The following is an 18,927-nucleotide window of genomic DNA, read 5'->3' as shown; positions in this document are numbered from 1 at the left end:
TGTATTCATACTTTAAATGCTACAGAAATATCATAACTAGGCATGTGTAGAATTAAAAATACCCCTACGCTTCTTCAGTTTTAGTTGTTAATTTTTTAAAATGCCACTTAACTAGTTATTCACGGAGGAGTTTCTCCCTAAAATTTGTTTTAACAATGATAAAGAGGAGTTCTATTGGGAACTAGGAATGCTCATCTTTATGTATGAGACGCCAGTGTACAATGAGTTACCAAGTGTCCAACGACATCAAGTCTTCCTATAGTATTCAACCTTAACATCTGAGCCACACAGAAAAAGTGAATTAATTGGATTCTTTTCTAGAATAGAAAAGCATCATGAGGGAGGGAAAGTATTGCTAGAAAAACATTTTTTGTTGCTTGGGGCAAGTGAAGTAAGTACAAATTTTGGTTAACCACCCGGGACAGAAATTGAAAATTCAGCACTGCTCTACATGCCCAGTGAAGCTGTGACCCACGGGAAGCAGCTCTCCCCGGGCTGACCCTCGATGGGCAGGCACAGGCAAAGCAACCAGTTCCTCTCTCCACAAAAGGGGTTTATTAAAGAAATAAAAATAAAAACAAAGCAAACAAAACTGGTTTATTCCGAAACAAAGTCTTTCTGGTCATTCTCTTTGGGAGGCCGTATCAGGGATACATTTTAATGATATGTTTCTTTGTTAGGGAAAACAGTAAGAGAAAGACAGTGTGTTGACGGGAAGTGAAAGGTATATTACCTGCCCCTTGCTTGATGACGGGAGCCGATGGAGGAGGTGGCTTCTTGGGTCTCTGAAAAATTAATCAAAATGATACCACATGAGATTGTTGGCAGGCCTGGCCTCTCACATAAGGACCACAGACAGTGTTTTCTAGATGTAGTTTGGACAGTCCAGAGAAGCTCTCCAAAAAAATTGAGCAATTCTCTCTCCAGGGATGTCAGGTTTTGGCACCTTTAAACAGGCACTAAAATAAATTCAGTCTGCAAAACAAAGCTCTGATGGACAAATGAAATACCATTTCCCCCTTTCTAAATTTGTAACAGCCTTCTGGAAAAGCGCGGCTCAGCAAAAATGGCCTGAAACCAGCAAGCACAATGGTACTCCTACGCTGAAACCGCATTTGCAATTAAGATTTAATCTGCTGAATAACCAAGCGATTCAGAAAGAGTCACTGGGATGGCTCTAAATTAGATCCGCTCTGGATGTGGGACCTGCAACAAAATGCAGGCTGAGGGGCCCCTGTGGCTGGGTAGGGTTCTAAGCTTTCTTCCCCTTTTCACCCCAAGGCTGGTAGGCCATTTGTGAGGTTCCCCCACAGACCAGTCATACCCTGGAAACTGGAATGGAGTTTCTTTGCATATCAGCCACTATTTGTTTTTCTCTCACACCCTATCATTCTGGAGGGAATGAGGCAGCAATGCAATCAATGGCATCTCCTTGCTCACCCAGGATTCGCTGTAGGTGGGAGACAGGCTGGACTTGGCAAATGTCCTAGGGCCGAGAGTCCAGCCAGGGCACAGTTCTTGGGCACCATTCTTGCACAGGGGAAAAGGGGACCGGAGGCAAGGAGAGAAACATCTCATCATCAACATCATTAAGGAAAGTTGGAAATGGGGAGGGTTTGAGCATATGATCCATGTTGCTGCTGACACCTGTCCTGACCCTCTCTGGGTATCGTATACTTGTGACTTTAAAAAAGCTCCATGGACTCTCTTCTGCATGCTGAAAAAGTACTGATGTGACCAGCAAAACACCCGACCATCCTCAGCCCGGCCCACCAGTGCCTCCCGGTGCCTGATGCAGTACCAGGACACAGGAAGAAATGGTTTTAAGTAAAACCCACAGAATACGAGACCCACAGAGAACTGTCTCAGGGAGCATCACAGCACGTAGGCTCTGGACTTGACATTTCGACTCTGCTCTTTACTAGTTGGGTGATTTGGCCAAGTGACCCCAAGTAAGAGTATAATATGGTGGGCAAGAGGCGGGGCTTCAGAATGTGGCTGCCATTACACATCCTGGCTCAGTTTTTAGCCGTGGACCCTGGGCAAGTGACCTCACCTAGATGAAATTTCTCATCTGTAAAACAATAATATTACTTCCCTCTTAGGAGGAGGCGGTTTCACAGAGGGAGTCAGTAAGCACTGCCTTGCCCAATCCTCGTGACAACTCTATAAGGAGTGATATTATTATGCCCATTTTGCAGATGAAATAATTGAGGCTTCAAGAGATGAAGTCATTTCCCCAAGTCACCAGGCTAGTAAATGGGGCAGGGGGCCAAGAGTCCAGTCCAGGGCTATCTGCCCCACAGGAATGCTCTTAACCACTGTGAAGGGGCCATCCTGCCAGAGGGCATCCACAAGACAAACCATCTCACGGCCATAAACCACACAGAGTTTACAAAAGCACAAGAAACTGTAGTATGTCAACGTTAAGGGGAAAAAAAAAGGGTATTGAATTGCAGCTACAGTATGAGCTCAACCATGTTACAATATATTCAGAAAGGGAAAAAGACTGGAAAGAAAGAAATTTATAGGGCTGATCTCTTGTAGAATTATGAGTGCATATGTGTTTCCTTCTTAATATTTTTCTGTACTGTCTATATGCATCCAAACTTCATTAAAAAAAAAAAGAAAGAAGGACGCTCCAAGGGCCACCTCCGCATGGGTACAGGCCCTCCACCCAGAGCTTACGACTCTTCCCCTGTTGCCAGCCCCTTCCAGCTGTCTACCCTGACTCCTTTTTCCTTCCTCTCTTCTCTGTCTTTGTAGAAATTAGACTGGGGGCAGATCTGTGTTTACCTAATGAAGTTGAAACTCTGCCAATTAACCTTCCTTTACCTCTGGATCAGAGTGATTTCTTATGCAGGAAACTGCCAACACCCCGTGGCCTAATTCTTCCCAGCTCAGCCCCAGCAATGCCCACCCCCTGGACGGCTTCCTCACTCTCAGTTGTTGGAACATTTTTCTAACCAATTTCACATGAGCCTCCTCTTACTGAGGCCGTTCCCCCAGCGACCTTGCCTCAAACCACAGGGCCTCAAATAAAAAAAGACAACTACAAGTCATCATATTTTCCAAGATTACTGTGCAAAGAAAAAAAAACCCTTAGTGTTGTGTCAGATTTGGCATGTAATACACGAAATGCAACAGGGCAGGGCGGAGGGGCACCGAGAGAGGGGACGGGAAGTATTGTGCTCCCCAACAGCGTGTGGAGAGCGTGGTCATGCCAAGTGCCTGCCCGGAGGGCGGAGGAAGCAGGCAGGGGTGTGAGGCTGTGTCGGGAGCCCTAGCAGCTGCGGAGGCAGGTGGGGCAGTTTGGAAAGGAAGCAGCAGTTTGTGAGCTGCCTGGCTAGCATTCACCAGGCCTGATCAACGCTGGCCAGGTGCCTGCTTTGCTTAGTAGCAGAGGAGGTTTACAAGTTGTCCTGCTTGTTTTTTTTTTTTTTCCTTGACTGACTTTGGCCCTGATTCCATCAAACTTAGCCTTCCTGCCTCCTTAGATGAGAAATGATGCCACATTTTTCAAAGCAGATGTCTTTTAAGGTAATTTGGAACAAAAACCAGGGTCAGGGTTCCCTGTAGCTCTAGACCACTCCACAAACGATTAATAAAGTATTCACATGAGCTGACAATGATCTTTTTTCTTTTCTTTTTCTTTTTCATTTTTTTGGTTGTGCCTCGCAGCTCACGGGATCTTACTTCCCCAACCAGGAATCGAACCTGGGCCCCGGCAGTGAGAGCACCGAGTTCTAACCATTGCACCACCAGGGAATTCCCCTGATTTTTTTTTTTCTTTTAATGCCACAGGAAGACAGAGCAGTGAGAACTGAGAAGGCAGAGTGGGTAAATCGGTAGCAAAAATGTGGCAGTAGAAAATCCATTACGGGAGTTCATGATTCTCAAACAGAAAGACATAAGCACATCACGCAATTGAGTTTCCAGGTCAAGCAGTAGGTCAAGGCTTTCTCTGTTGAATTTACCAGCATTAACTAGCTCCTGCAGGTGCGCAGACAGAAACATCCTTTCAACTCAGTCAAGTATTTTAAGTCATGAATCTGTTTTAACATCTTTATTGGAGTATAATTGCTTTACAATGGTGTGTTAGTTTCTGCTTTATAACAAAGTGAATCAGCTATACGTATATATACGTATATCCCCATATCTCCTCCCTCTTGCGTCTCCCTCCCACCCTCCCTATCCCACCCTTCTAGGCGTCACAAAGCCCCGAGCTGATCTCCCTCTGCTATGCGGCTGCTTCCCGCTAGCTATCTACCTTACGTTTGGTAGTGTATATATGTCCATGCCACTCTCTCGCTTCGTCCCAGCTCACCCTTCCCCCTCCCCATATCCTCAAGTCCATTCTCTAGTAGGTCTGTGTCTTTATTCCCGTCTTACCCCTAGGTCCTTCATGACCTTTTTTTCTTTCTTTAGATTCCATATATATGTGTTAGCATACGGTATTTGTCTCTCTCTTTCTGACTTAGTTCGCTCTGTATGACAGACTCTAGGTCCATGCACCTCACTACAAATAACTCAATTTCGTTTCTTTTTATAAGTCATGAATTTTTTAGAGGCACTTGTTCTATTTATTCTCCTCCCTCCACAGTGAAAATAAAACACTCCAGCTCCAGGCCCAGGTGGCGTCATCCTGCTCAACTGGCAGGTCGGTGCTAAGAACAGAGGACGTCAGAGCTCTGAGTGATCAGAGGGTCCCCTTTAGCTGAGAAGACTGAGGCCTAGAGGGGCCATGTTAACAGCTAGGTGGGAGCTAAAATGGCCCCAGAACTCACATCGCTCAGTGTTCAGACTGGCAAAACATGAAAATGTTCTTAAGAAAGTCAATGGGCGAACGTTTTCTGATTTCTGGGAGAGCAGAATGCCTTCCATGGTCTTCACACGTGCAGGGCACACAGGCCTGGGTGCACGTGCGTGTGCATTTCCCTGCGTGTAGATCTGTTGGCTTGGACACAGAAGCAAACACCATCCTTCAAAGGATATAAGGACTAGATTTCCTTTCTTACCGTTATTACCGGGAAGGAAATAGATCTGAATGTTCTGGAGTGAAGACAGCAGGAAGGCAAGTTTTGCTTCCTGCTAAAGGATTTCATAACTGATTCTGCCCTTTGTTTGGCAACTCTGGCCAGCCCCAAGCGAAGGAGCACGTCAGCTGGCTCAACTGTCCTCCCTGGCAGGAATTAGGATTTGCCACTTGGCCTCTCAAGCCAGTTTGCCTTCAGAGCTCTGGGCCCAGACATGTGACTTGTTGAAAATAACCAGAGGAGCAGACTCCTCATGGCTGGGTACCGTTCAGGGGGCTTTGTGAGAGGAACATGGTAAGGTTCTGGAAGCAATTTTCAGCTTGATTTTGAGTCTTGGGAAGCCCCCCTCCAGGCATCTAGCTAAGTTCTCTGGAGGTGTCTCTGTGTGAGGCCGGAGAGGGGACACAAACGGACAGTTCCTGACCAGGGTACCCCTCATGGCTCTAGAAACACATAGGGGCCTCCACTCTGCCCTTTTCTCTCCTGTCCCTGGTGGATTGGCAGCACGTTTGAAGAGTGCGTCTGGGGCTCTGCCCCTCTGCACCCTACAGAGTCCCCAGCACAGGAGATCACCGGGGGCTACCACAAAACCTGCTCTTGGCAGGGTCTCTCTCTCTTCCTCTCCTTGGCCTCCGGGCTGGTGGCCTACATGCATGGTCTCCCTCTTGGCTGGACCCATCTAGACTGCCGGCCTGTCGGGCGGTCACCCAGGCTTTGGTGTTCGGTTTCTCTCTAAGATGCTCTCTCAGTTCACTCCCTTGGCTTACCTCTTCATGCCATCTACCCCACCCTGAAAGTGGTGCCTCGACTCCATGCCCAGACCTCACACGCGGATGGATGGATCTGGGCCCCCCTTTGTCTGGGAAGACAAATCTGACAAGGGACCTGGCTTCTTTCTGCCCCTCCCTCTACTCTTGCTCCTCTTTCATACTATCACAGGAGCGAGCAGCTAGTAAGAGGGGAGGGACAGAGGGAGAGGAAGGTACACCTTGTCACCAAACGACCAAAGGACAAGGGATTCCTGAGTGCCAACCATATACCAAGCATGCTGCTAAGGACTGAATATTTGTCCACTGAATGGACACAAAATTCTTATGTTGAAACCTAACCCCCAATGTGGTGGTGTTTGGAGATGGGGCCTTCGGGAAGAGATTAGGTCATGAGGGTGGAGCTCTCATGAATGGGATCAGTGCCCTTATAAAGTAGACCCCAGAGAGTTCCCTCACCACGAGGACACAGCAAGAAGACAGCTATCGATGAACCAGGAAGTGAGCCCTCACTAGACGCCAAATCTTGGACTTCCTAGCCTCCAAAAGTGTGAGAAATTTCTGTGGTTTATAAGGCATCTGGTCTATGGTATTCTGTTACACCAGCCTGAACGAAGACACACACTGTTAGACCCTATGAAGGAGAAGCTTGGGACGCAGGTCTGCCTTCAAAGAGATTACGGTTCAGATGGCATGATGAGAGAGAATCACTTCAGGCAAGAGTATATTGAATGAGGTGCTCAGTTGGGAGAGTAAAGGCTATAAGTACCAACAGAGAAGGGAGAAGGAGTGCCATCCAAGCCATGTCAGGGAAACTCAGCTGGGGCTCTGTCATTAGGCCATACTTGGGCAATATCAACACCTTGACAATCCCCATCTCTGCAGGAGAAATTACCCAGAAAATTAAATGTACAGACAAATAATGTCAAAGGTGAGTTTTATTCATAATGTTGCTTATTATAAGCACAAATTTGTTCCTTTTTAGAATACTAAAAACAGGAAAATAATTCATTGGGCATCTTCAAAAATGAGAAGAAGAGTGGTTCTCAAAAGGCTGAAGGACGTGACTAGGAATAAAGAAAATTTTGGCCGAGGACAGTGCTATAACTGGGTTGTCAGATGATGGGGGCTAAGGTAAGGGGCCTCCTTAGAACTTAGTAAAGAGAATGTGGTCTGAGTTAAACCAGCAAAATTCACCTACAGTGGATTAGCCATTACGGGAATCAAGCAAGCGACATCCTTTCCTAGGCAAAGAGGTAACTTACCTCAACGTAATAAAGGCCATATGTGACAAACCCAGAGCCAACATCGTTCTCAATGGTAAAAAACTGAAACCATTTCCACTGAGATCAGGAACAAGACCAGGTTGCCCACTCTCACCCCTATTATTCAACATAGTTTTGGAAGTTTTAGCCACAGCAATCAGAGAAGAAAAAGAAATGAAAGGAATCCAAATCGGAAAACAGGTAAAACTGTCACTGTCTGCAGATGACATGATACTATACATAGAGAATCCTAAAGATGCTACCAGAAAACTACTAGAGCTAATCAATGAATTTGGTAAAGTAGCAGGATACAAAATTAATGCACAGAAATCTCTGGCATTCCTATACACTAAGGATGAAAAATCTGAAAGTGAAATCAAGAAAACACTCCCATTTACCATTGCAACAAAAAGAATAAAATATCTAGGAATAAACCTACCTAAGGAGACAAAAGACCTGTATGCAGAAAACTATAAGACACTGATGCAAGAAATTAAAGATGACACAAATAGATGGAGAGATATACCATGTTCTTGGATTGGAAGAATCAACATTGTGAAAATGACTCTACTACCCAAAGCAATCTACAGATTCAGTGCAATCCCTATCAAACTACCAATAACATTTTCCACAGAACTAGAACAAAAAATATCACAATTTGTATGGAAACACAAAAGACCCCGAATAGCCAAAGCAATCTTGAGAAAGAAAAAAGGAGCTAGAGGAATCAGGCCCCCAGACTTCAGACTATACTGCAAAGCTTCAGTAATCAAGACAGTATGGTACTGGCACAAAAACAGAAATATAGATCAGTGGAATAGGATAGAAAGCCAGGAGATAAACCCACACACATATGGTCACCTTATCTTTGATAAAGGAGGCAAGAATATACAATGGAGAAAAGACAGCCTCTTCAATAAGTGGTACTTGGAAAACTGGACAGCTACATGTAAAAGAATGAAATTAGAACACTCCCTAACACCATACGCAAAAACAAACTCAAAGTGGATTAAAGATCTAAATGTAAGGCCAGACACTGTAAAACTCTTAGAGGAAAACATGGGCAGAACAATCTATGACATATGTCACAGCAAGATCCTTTTTGACCCACCTCCTAGAGAAATGGAAATAAAAATAAACAAATGGGACCTACTGAAATTTAAAAGCTTTGGCATAGCAAAGGAAACCATAAACAAGACGAAAAGACAACCCTCAGAATGGGAGAAAATATTTGCAAATGAAGCAAATGACAAAGGATTAATCTCCAAAATTTACAAGCAGCTCATGCAGCTCAATATCAAAAAAACAAACAACCCAATCCAAAAATGGGCAGAAGACCTAAACAGACATTTCTCCAAGAAGATATACAGATTGCCAACAAACACATGAAAGGATGCTCAACATCACTAATCATTAGAGAAATGCAAATCAAAACTACAATGAGGTATCACCTCACACTGGTCAGAATGGCCATCATCAAAAAATCTACAAACAATAAATGCTGGAGAGGGTGTGGAGAAAAGGGAGCCCTCTTGCACTGTTGGTGGGAATGTAAATTGATACAGCCACTGTGGAGAACAGTATGGAGGTTCCTTAAAAAACTAAAAATAGAACTACCATACGACCCAGCAATCCCACTACTGGGCATATACCCTGAGAAAACCATAATTCAAAAAGAGTCATGTACCACAATGCAGCTCTATTTACAATAGCCAGGACGTGGAAGCAACCTAAGTGTCCATCGACAGATGAATGGATAAAGAAGATGTGGCACATATATACAATGGAATATTACTCAGCCATAAAAAGAGACGGAATTGAGTTATTTGTAGTGAGGTGGATGGACCTAGAGTCTGTCCTACAGAGTGAAGTAAGTCAGAAAGAGAAAAACAAATACAGTATTCTAACACATATATATGTAATGTAAAAAAAAAAAAAAAAAGGTTCTGAAGAACCTAGGGGCAGGACAGGAATAAAGACTCACATGTAGAGAATGGACTTGAGGACACAGGGAGGGGGAAGGGTAAGCTGGGACGAAGTGAGAGAGTGGCATGGACATATATACACTACCAAATGTAAAACAGAGAGCTAGTGGGAAGCAGCCGCATAGCACAGGGAGATCAGCTCAGTGCTTTGTGACCACCTAGAGGGTGGGATAGGGAGGGAGGGAGGGAGACGCAAGAGGGAGGAGATATGGGCATATATGTATAATATAGCTGATTCACTTTGTGATACAGCAGAAACTAACATACCATTGTAAAGCAATTACACTCCAACAAAGATGTTAAAAAAAGCAAACATGTATTAAAAAATAAAATAAACCATGATAAATGTCAAAAAAAAAAGATACATCCTCTCCTATAAAAGTTCGGAACGTACAGAACTCCCGCCGAACGATCTTAAGGTTGGCACTCAACTGTAATGGAGAATGTGGGAAATCTATTTGATTGAACCGTGATATGTCTGGAGATGGACAATGGATGGCAAGGGGCTGATCAGCCATGAAAAGAGAGAAAAATGGAGAGTTGCCGAGGTCACAGGTGCGGGGCTCTTGCCAGCATCCTCTGCGCTTAGTGAACTCAAGATACAGTTCCCTTGGCTCACTCTTCCCCCTGGTGCCTGACGGGGCCTCAAGTTGGACATGCAAGACCCTTCGTGAAAATAACTAGCTCCTCTTCTTTTCATTCCTTGCTCTCCCGGAAATCACCAAGTAAATGTGGTTTCCTATAGAATCTGGCTTTTAAGGAATCAGGCTGAGAGGGAGCAAATGCCCAGGGCAGGCAGACCTATGTGCTTCCGATGGGCTGACATTTCAGTTCCTGTTGCGATTAGTAAGCTGCCAGTCTGCTCCCCGGGTAAGTCTCTGTGAGTTTGCAAATGTGAGCCTGCATCACAGTTACAGGCATCCTTAGAAGTCTTTGAGGGCAGGGTTCTGTATCCCTGAGGCCGAGAGGCAGACCCTCCACTGTAGAGCATTCACTGGGGAAACGCCTCTGGGAATCTCAGCAATGCCCTGGTTTTCAACATGGCACAAGCTCACAAGAGCCCCTCAAATCAGTGCATGCAAGAACAGTACCATTTTCTGGTGATTTGAACACTTTCTTTTAAAAGAACTGGATCCTGAGACTTTCTTAAAACACTATCTTTCAGAAACATCATCTTTCAGGATACCTGTTCTATTTTTTTTTTTTTTAATGACAGGAAGATGTTGTTTCTGCAGTTCAGAGAGTCCAAGTTCCCTGCTTTCCTTCAGTCCTGACAACAGAGCATGCAGGTCGCTTCATCAGAGCTCTCAGAATATTTAATCTTTCCATTCTAATATTCAATTTTACTGTCGAGGCTCAAAATAAACAGGCAGCCACTGAATCTAGGTTCTCACATAAATAGCTTATATAATTGCTCTAAAATCTGCACCAAGAGATCGACTGGTGCTCTCTGGGAATATCTTGGGGAAAAGCCCCGAAGTCTTTACTACCCCGGTGAGAGAGAATGTGCTGAGCACCCTCTGAAAGGAAGACCTCGAGGAGTTCCAAAAGGCCCCGTAGTAACCACCTGAATCTGCACCGGAGCAGAGAATACACCTGCTTCGTCAGAATGCTTCGGTGATGCCTACTGATTCAAGAGGTCTGCCGTTGAATAATGCTGTTTGCTCCTGTCTACCCTAATCATCACACATCGTCCTCTTTTCTGGATGAATGACTGCAACCCCAGCTACTGGCAAGACAAGATGACATCTGCTGACACTGATGGCAGAATAATGTTTCAGACTCTGTCATTCACATAGTGCATTTGTGTTAATGATTCTAATCATCTTTACACAGTCAACTCAGCACACAGCAGCCCTGTCTCCAGTCATGGTGTCACGAACTCACCAACACTCCAGGTGCAGTTCTAAAGGCTGGTGTAACAACCAATGCAAAGCTGGTTGGCGGGTTTTATAGGCCAGAGGGGACGAAAAGGATATAATACTTTGAATCTGCTAAAAGCTAAACGTCACATTATACAATTGCTTCTCAGCTGTAGGTATTACTTTGTCTGACAGGTATAACTACTGTTTCCCTAAAACTGAGTTTTCTGCTTCTTAGGAACAAGGTTAAAAGACCTATCAAAGAGATGGTGGTTGCTTGTCTGGGGTGGGAAAGATGCCCACGGGCCCCAAAGAGCATGCATGCCTCTGAGCAAACCAAGACGAGTCCGCTCATCACTGACAACGTCACTCTCTTAGCAGGAGTCCTCCTGTAATACCTTATGTAACGGAGCAGAGCTTCTAGAAAAGTATGCCATGGAGTCTCTCTCACTTGAGTGAATTTATTCCCCCCTGAAATATGGCTGGGGACTAGAAGGCAGGGCGCTACAACGTAGGCAACCACAGGCTTTGCCCATTTGTGGAAAGAATCATCCAGATTTACCTCAGCCTTCAAAAATCATACTACTTCCATCAGGACCAAGGAGGCGGCAAATGTCTGGCAGGAGGGCGAGCTTGTTAAGATGCCTTGGCTGAAGGGAGAGGCATCACCATGAAGGTCTTGGTATCCAAATGCTTTGGATGTGAACACCTTTTCCCAGGCTCGCAAAGATGAGGGAGAAGGGTGAAGCGGGTAGTCTGGGTGGCCCCCTGCTGCCCAACACTAAGCCCACAAGGACAGCGACCATGTGTGTCCTCTTCACTTCCCATCAACCAGCACAGCAGCCAGTCCAAAGAAGGGACCCAACAGATACAAAGTGAATGAATGAATAAACATAAAACAGCACTGTCAGGCAGCAGATCTTCCCCCTCCCAAATATGCAAAATGACGTGAAGGTTATGCCATCCTGGACTTGCTTGTCTCTGCAAATATATATTATAAGGCACTAGATTTCTTTTTAAAGGCTATTCATCAAAGTTCTTAGATGCATCTGGATCCCCAGGGAAGCTCACCAAGGTAACTCCGTGCTGATCTGATGAACTACAGTCAGATTTCTATCATTACTGAATGTTTTAGCTGGAGCCTTCCAGCTAAAACTTGTGCTAATAGTCATTATTACAAAGACCAGAATAGTTAACACGTATGGGGCGTTTGCAAAGGACCAGGCGCTGTGCTAAGGAATTCATATGCATCATCTCAGTCAATCTTCTCAACAGTTTAACAAGGTAGGTATGATTATTCTTGCAATTTTACAGATGAGGACACAGTCGTTACTCAGTATTTGTGGGAGATTGCTTCCAGTACCCCCCCGCAGACAGCAAATTCCACAGAAGTTCAAGTCCCTCATATAAAATGGGCAAGTATTTGCATATAACCTATGCACATCCTCCCCTATACTTTAAGTCATCTCTAGATTACTTATAATATCTAATACAAAGTCAATGCTATATAAATGGTTGCAAATACAATGTAAATGCTATGTTAATAGTTGTCATTGCACAGCAAATTCAAGAAATTCAAGTTTTACTTTCAGGAACTTCCTGAAATATATTTTTTAGTATTTTTGACTCAAGGTTGACTGAATCCACAGATGCAGAACCCGCAGATACCGAGGGCTGAGTGTACTGAGGAAACATTCAATGAGTTGACCTTGAACAGAACAGCTAAGTGACAGGGCCAGGATTCAAGTCCAAGTCTATTCAATGCCGCGGCCTAGAGTCACAACCACCGCACTCCATAAATGTTTGCCAAACCTCATTCCTGTGTCTTACTGTTTTAAACATTTACTATATAGTCATTACTAAGTGCTAGCGTCTGTTTTTCTCGAGGATGAATTCTGTCAGCTGATAACCCACCACCACGGCAATCATTATCAACAAACATGGGTCAAATGATTTTGCTTGGTGGAACATGTCTTTACTGAATGGTGAGCCCTTCTCTGTTCTGTGGATTTATTCTCCTCCGAAAATATGGCTGGAAACTAGAAGGTGGGGTTGTCATCACTTAGACAGATACCTGTATCTACACTGGAGCTTCCCAAACTGTAATGTGTAAACAGATCCCCTGAGGATCTTGATAAAATGCAGGTTCTGAGGCACCAGGTCTAGGGTGGGGTCAGAGCATTTCTAACAAGCTTCAGGTGATGCTGATAAAGTGTGGTCCACGGACCAGCAGTAAGTCTCAATGATCTAGAAAACACTGGGAAGCAGAATATAGATTCTCTGAACCTCAAACTTAATTCCTAGAGAGAATAACAGATGTGGAACAGAGCATCCTTCAGCTAAACAATACAAGAAAGCAAGCTATCAAAAAGCCTAAAAGGTGTGGCCCTTGGCTTCCAACCAACCTACAGGCCATAATCTTGGTGGGAACCTACACCATCTGGCTCCTTGAACAATCATATGCATTCATCTAAGCAGTGCATACACCATCAACGCTGTTTAGTATCCTTGGCAACCAATCCACCAGTACTGTAGTTACCTTTCCCGAACCTCAGCTCCATGGGAATGGTGATGGGTCAAGGTTCATGGTCCAGTAATAGAGCCCCCATGGGCAGGAACAGAATGCAGGCTGGGAAAGGTGGGCAGAAGTCACACGAAAGCCTGACCAAAGAGCCCTGAGGTGTAGAACTGGCTGGAAAAGACCAAACTGCTGCCCCCTTAGAATGTAAAGTGCTTCTAACTTTTCAACATTTTTTGTTACATTGTCATCAGAGAAACAACACGCCTGGAGTGAGGCGAACAAAGATGGACTGGCTCATTTAAACCACAGCGTTGTAAAATGGGTTCCCACAAAGAAAGAAAGCACAGGTAAGAGGTGTGTATACATACACACACACACACACACACACACACACACGGGCATGCATGTGTATTCATGTCCACATACACACACACACACACACCACACACACACACCCCACACAGAGTTAGGAAGCTTAGTAGGCCTCACCCTGTATCCTCAGCTTAACAACGTGCTTTTCAGCCACTTCCACAATATTGGCCACTTTACCCCCAAGGACATGCTATGCAGGATGCAGGCCATCCACTTACTAATGGAGCACCTAATGGTTCTTGCTGTCTATTTGGGTGCTTAGACGTTCCAGGTACTGCACCAAGTGCTTTACCCACATTACCTTGTTTAGTCACACGACAACCCTTAGAATAAGGCGCACTGATGAGGAAACTGGGGCTTGTGGAAGTTAACGGACTTGTTCACACATATCAGGTATGGAGCAGCCGAGGGCTCAGAATCCGGGTCCATCAAACTAAAATGCTGGGGTTTCCCTGGGGGCGCAGTGGTTAAGAATCCACCTGCCAATGCAGGGGACACGGGTTCGAGCCCTGGTCCGGGAAGATCCCACATGCTGTGGAGCAACTAAGCCCGTGCGCCACAACTACTGAGCCTGCGCTCTAGAGCCCACGAGCCACAACTACTGAGCCCACATGCCTAGAGCCTGAGCTCCGCAACAAGAGAAGCCACCTCAGGGAGAAGCCCGCGCACCGCAACGAAGAGTAGCCCCCGCTCACCGCAACTAGAGAAAGCCCGCGTGCAGCAACGAAGACCCAACGCAGCCAAAAATAAATAAAATAAAATAAATTGATTAAGAAAAAAAAAACAAAGAAACTAAAATGCCAGGGCTCTTCAACAATAAACTTCCCCACCCCACATCCCCAGCCCCGTCATGGAAGCCACAATTCTGACAGCAGGCAGAGCACTGAGATCCAAGCCACAGAGACTTACATTCCCCTCCTTTTCAAAGTCCGGAGGAAGTAACTTCACGAAGTTGTCGGGGAACACTCCGCGTCTGCCATTGAGCTCTCCTTCCCACCAGCCTACGTCGATGCAGTCCTAGGAAACAGGAGAGCAGAGTGAGAAATGGGGTAAGCACCCTACAGGGAGCTCTGACACCCTTGCTAGAGAGATCGAGGAGCTTTCCTTGAGGCTGCTATCAACGGTTTCTAAGACTAAATCAGCACAAACCCCAAAGTCGGATGGGAGAACAAAAACTTAAGTGCGCTAGAGCTGTCCGCTGGGATTCAAAACCCAGTGTTGCCTGTAGATGCCTTAAGATCAATAAGATCTTCTGTTTTTCCCTTAAGGATAGGAGGATATGTATTTTCTTCATTTTAATTTTCCTGAAATAAAATTATTTCATTAACTGAAAACGTGGGTTAGAAAACATCACACGCACAAATGTTCTCTCTGATTAGCCTGTCACAAAGCTTGTCGAAATTAAGGAGGGCTTTGCGACAGGCAGGCAAGCGCAAGAAAACTCAGTGTATGCAAGCTCATTAATGTACCCTCTCCTTTCCGTGCTGATGGGGCACAGCTGTCATCATGAAGAGCCCTTCCCCCCCACCTTACAGAACTTAATGTTTGCTCACTAAATGAATGAATAAATCTCTTCATTCTTCCAGATCAAAACTGCTTCCCTTTGAATAATCCCTATTCTGTTCACTCACTTGTCAAACGTTTATTGAGCACCTACTCTGTGCCAAGTGCTAGGGAGAGAGTGAGAGCTCAGCCTTTGCAAGCTTCCATGCTGAGCCTAATGGCCTCGTGGCTCTCCCAGGCATTCACCCTCATGCCACAGAACCACCTCTATTTTTCCCCATCCCCAACTGCTTGGAAGTTTGATTTGCTCTAGTCTGATAATATAACTCGCATTTGTCCTCTGGGTCCAACTCCACTTCTCCCACCCCAATCCAAGACCCATCTGTCCTGCTGTAAACCTCCTCACTTGGGCATTTCTTCCTTCCCAGTGTATGTACAGCACACACACCACTGTCAAGTACAGGTCCTTGAGTAAAAACCCAATTCTCAGACTGTGGTCAACAATTTCCAGCTAAAGCCTGAAATGAGCGAAGGTTTTTCAAAAAATGCTAGTAACACAGAGGACTTTGAAAATAAATGCTCAGGAAAGTGAGGAATTCCTGCTCAGGGCCCACGGAGACGCACTCATGGCCCTCCACAATACCGGTGGGGCTGGGGAAGGGGTGACGAGGCCTCAAGCGGCAGATGTGCAGCTGGCCTAGGCCCTGGGGATGATAAGCCTCTGGAGGCCCTGGCTTACGTGACTCACTATGTGCCCTGCTAGAGCATCCATTCCAGCAAAAAGAGAAACGCATCTGGATTGTTCACCATTATACCCCCAGCCCAATGCACCATATAATAAATATTTCTGGAATCAAAGAAGACTCTTTCTAACCCTGAGCTCTGTGACCTCCCACAGCCCAAGACTAGGATTACTGCAGGACAAGATAGCCTCCATCTACCCCAGCCTGTGAGGATTCTATGGAAGTTAACACAGGGCCACCTCAGGTGAGAAGTAAATGCTCAGCATCATCTTCTACCCCAGTGGTATCTGTTATAAGGATAGACTGACCTGAGTCCTTAATCACACTATAAATTCTAGTCGCAACCAACACCAAGAGACAAAGACACCTGAAGCATCAAGTTCAGATGCACTCAGGACAAATCAAGGTTCAGGAGACTTACAATATGAAAGAATGCTTATCTTTCCTGGAAAGTGCCAATGAGGAGCCCAGGCACGTCTCTGTTCCTGCCCACGTCACGTCACGCCCTAAACAATCTAGCGGTAGTCCCTAAGAAGGGACTCATGAACATGGGTGGTGGTGGCAGAATCTGATGACTTCTGACGTTCTTCCATCCCTGAGAAACTGTTATGGCATCAACGATATCAGAAAAACTTATGAAGGAGGAGGGGGTGGAATTTCTTTACTCCTAATCCTTGGAAATTAAGTCTTTCAATCCAGAGCCTCTGTTTCTGAGGAAATTCCTGGCATAATTTTTTTTCCTCTTCTTTTTCTGGACAAGTCCCTCTCATCTTCAAAGCCCAACTTGAAACTCATCTTTAGGAAAGTGACTATAATGGAAGCTTTACCTTTTCTCTGACACTCAGAACTGTGTTAATTTGCATTTCACGATATCCCATTCAACAAACAACTATTATATGTAAAGTATATTTAAATTCATTCTGTAGGCACCAAACATTAAACATGCAAAAGAACATGATCCCTAATTCCAGGGAGCTTAGAGATTTGTGTGAAACACACACACGCACACATGCACACACATAACATACAAGGTCCTTTTTTTATAACAGGTATCAACCATGAGATCTAGTACCAAAGAGGAGAGAATCATTAACAGCTTTTCAAATAATCTTAAATCTTTTCATGTGTGAAGGGTTTGCTTATGTGAGGAGTGGACTTTTCTCCACATTCATTTCAGATCATCTGATACAGAATTATGTCCATAAAAGGCACTCAAATATTGTTTAGTGCTATATTTCTTTTGAAGGCTTTCTTTCAAACTTTCTAAATGGTTCAAGGCTATGCTTCCCATTAGCCTTAAGCAATCAGCAACCCAAGAACCACTGTAATGAAGCCTCCTGCTTCATATGTGAGAAAAACAGCAAAGAAAATTTTAATAAACAAAACAAAACAAAAAAAGCATATGCAGAATAACTTCAGAACTTACGCACGCCTACAGGGGAAAACAGTGCGTGTGACATTACCTTTATTATACCTCCCATCAGTGGTGAGTAGCTCGAATGGCTCATCTATGTTCTGCTTTTTAAGGAAAACATGAACAGTGCTAATCATTGTGTGATTCAAGGTAAGAGAGGGAAAGCATGAAGATAGAACACAGTATGTCTAATTGTTCTGACTGGTATAAGAACAAATACAAAGCTCACGGATGAGATAAGTATGTTGAAGAAAGAAAACTGACAGCGTGACAGAATACTAAGAAAAGTGAAAGGGAGTCTGCTGCAGGACAGAAAATGGCCACAGGGTCAAGATGCCTGGAGTGGGACAGAGATTTAGAGAACTGAGACTTCTTTTCCCCTAGCAATAGAAGCTAATTTAAGGGAAGCAGGAAGAATTCTGACAGCAAAATGAGAAATGAAAATAAGTCATCTTCAACAAACCAGACAAAAGAACTAGGCTTTTGGCGGCAGAGATGAAGAGAGAATTATTTGTATGAGGGCTCTGCTTCGAGAAGTGTGAAAGAACAGCAAATGCAATTTATTTAATGAGGACCTAAAACATGCAGGATAGGAGAGGAATTCAGCAGGAAAAAGAAAATCATCATGTCCTTATGGGGCTCCCAAGCTCAGAGCCTAATGGGAGAGGCAGACACAATGAATCAACATGGCACCGAAACACCGGCAGGAGTCCTAGGCTGGATTAACAGCAAGTGGGACCAAGAGAAACCAGGCAGCCTGAAAGGAGGGAACGAGGGCAAGAATCAAGGTAATGAGAAAGGTCAAGGGTGGGATCACCAAGTGTGAAGGAAGGGAAGAGGGAGAGTGGGAAGCTGGGGTCATAGAAGAGAACATTCAAGAACTGGCACTTAGAGTGAAGGCAATGTTTGGCTCCCAGGAGATTCCAACCAACCTCTACTGAAGAGTGATGTGAGGGGTGAGGCAAGATGGCAACCATGAGTGACGGTGGTGGGGGGGAGAATGGACAGTCAATGATTTGTGAGGCCAGAACATCATCAGGATGGAGTTAATGTCCCCAAGGAGGATGGCAGGAGGTGGGTGAAGGCAGGAGAATGAGGCAGTAGGTGACCACTAAGGAGAGACGCAGTGTTGGCAAAATACTGGAAGATTTTAGGGTGACCATATAATTTATTTCCAAACCTGGGACACTACTAATAATTATACCACAGGCACAACCCACGATGGTTATGCCAAGATCTACCCTAGTGGATTTTGAGATTCCAATAAGGATGAGGAAAGGGCAGCGTTTGCAGGTGAGGGGATGGCCTTTAAATGAGGCAGGAGTTTGCAGTGGGAAAGAGTTAAAGATCAGCATGTAGATGGAAGTTTCCAGAACAATGATGCTTAGAAATAAGATCTATTCACATGTAAGCAGAGGAAAGTAGACCTCGGCCCTTATCAAGAGTCAAAGAGTATGGA

At 44.8% G+C, this 18,927-nt stretch overlaps 1 protein-coding gene across 12 annotated transcripts in view; it reads right to left on the bottom strand.

Moving 5' to 3' along the window:
• The window catches only part of SH3KBP1 (SH3 domain containing kinase binding protein 1), a 344,093-nt gene that overhangs the window by 55,963 nt on the left and 269,203 nt on the right, over positions 1-18,927 (bottom strand). For all 12 annotated transcript variants that reach the window (XM_067724411.1, XM_067724414.1, XM_067724416.1 and 9 more), the window contains 2 exons: positions 14,718-14,825; positions 734-785 (listed from right to left, as the gene is read on the bottom strand). In XM_067724411.1, coding sequence (XP_067580512.1) covers positions 734-785; positions 14,718-14,825 — 160 coding nt within the window. The remainder of the gene's footprint in view (positions 1-733; positions 786-14,717; positions 14,826-18,927) is intronic.

The sequence above is a fragment of the Pseudorca crassidens genome, chromosome X, assembly GCF_039906515.1.
Source record: "Pseudorca crassidens isolate mPseCra1 chromosome X, mPseCra1.hap1, whole genome shotgun sequence".
NCBI classification, from domain to species: domain Eukaryota; kingdom Metazoa; phylum Chordata; class Mammalia; order Artiodactyla; family Delphinidae; genus Pseudorca; species Pseudorca crassidens.
This window is presented reverse-complemented; position numbering and strand designations above follow the sequence as displayed.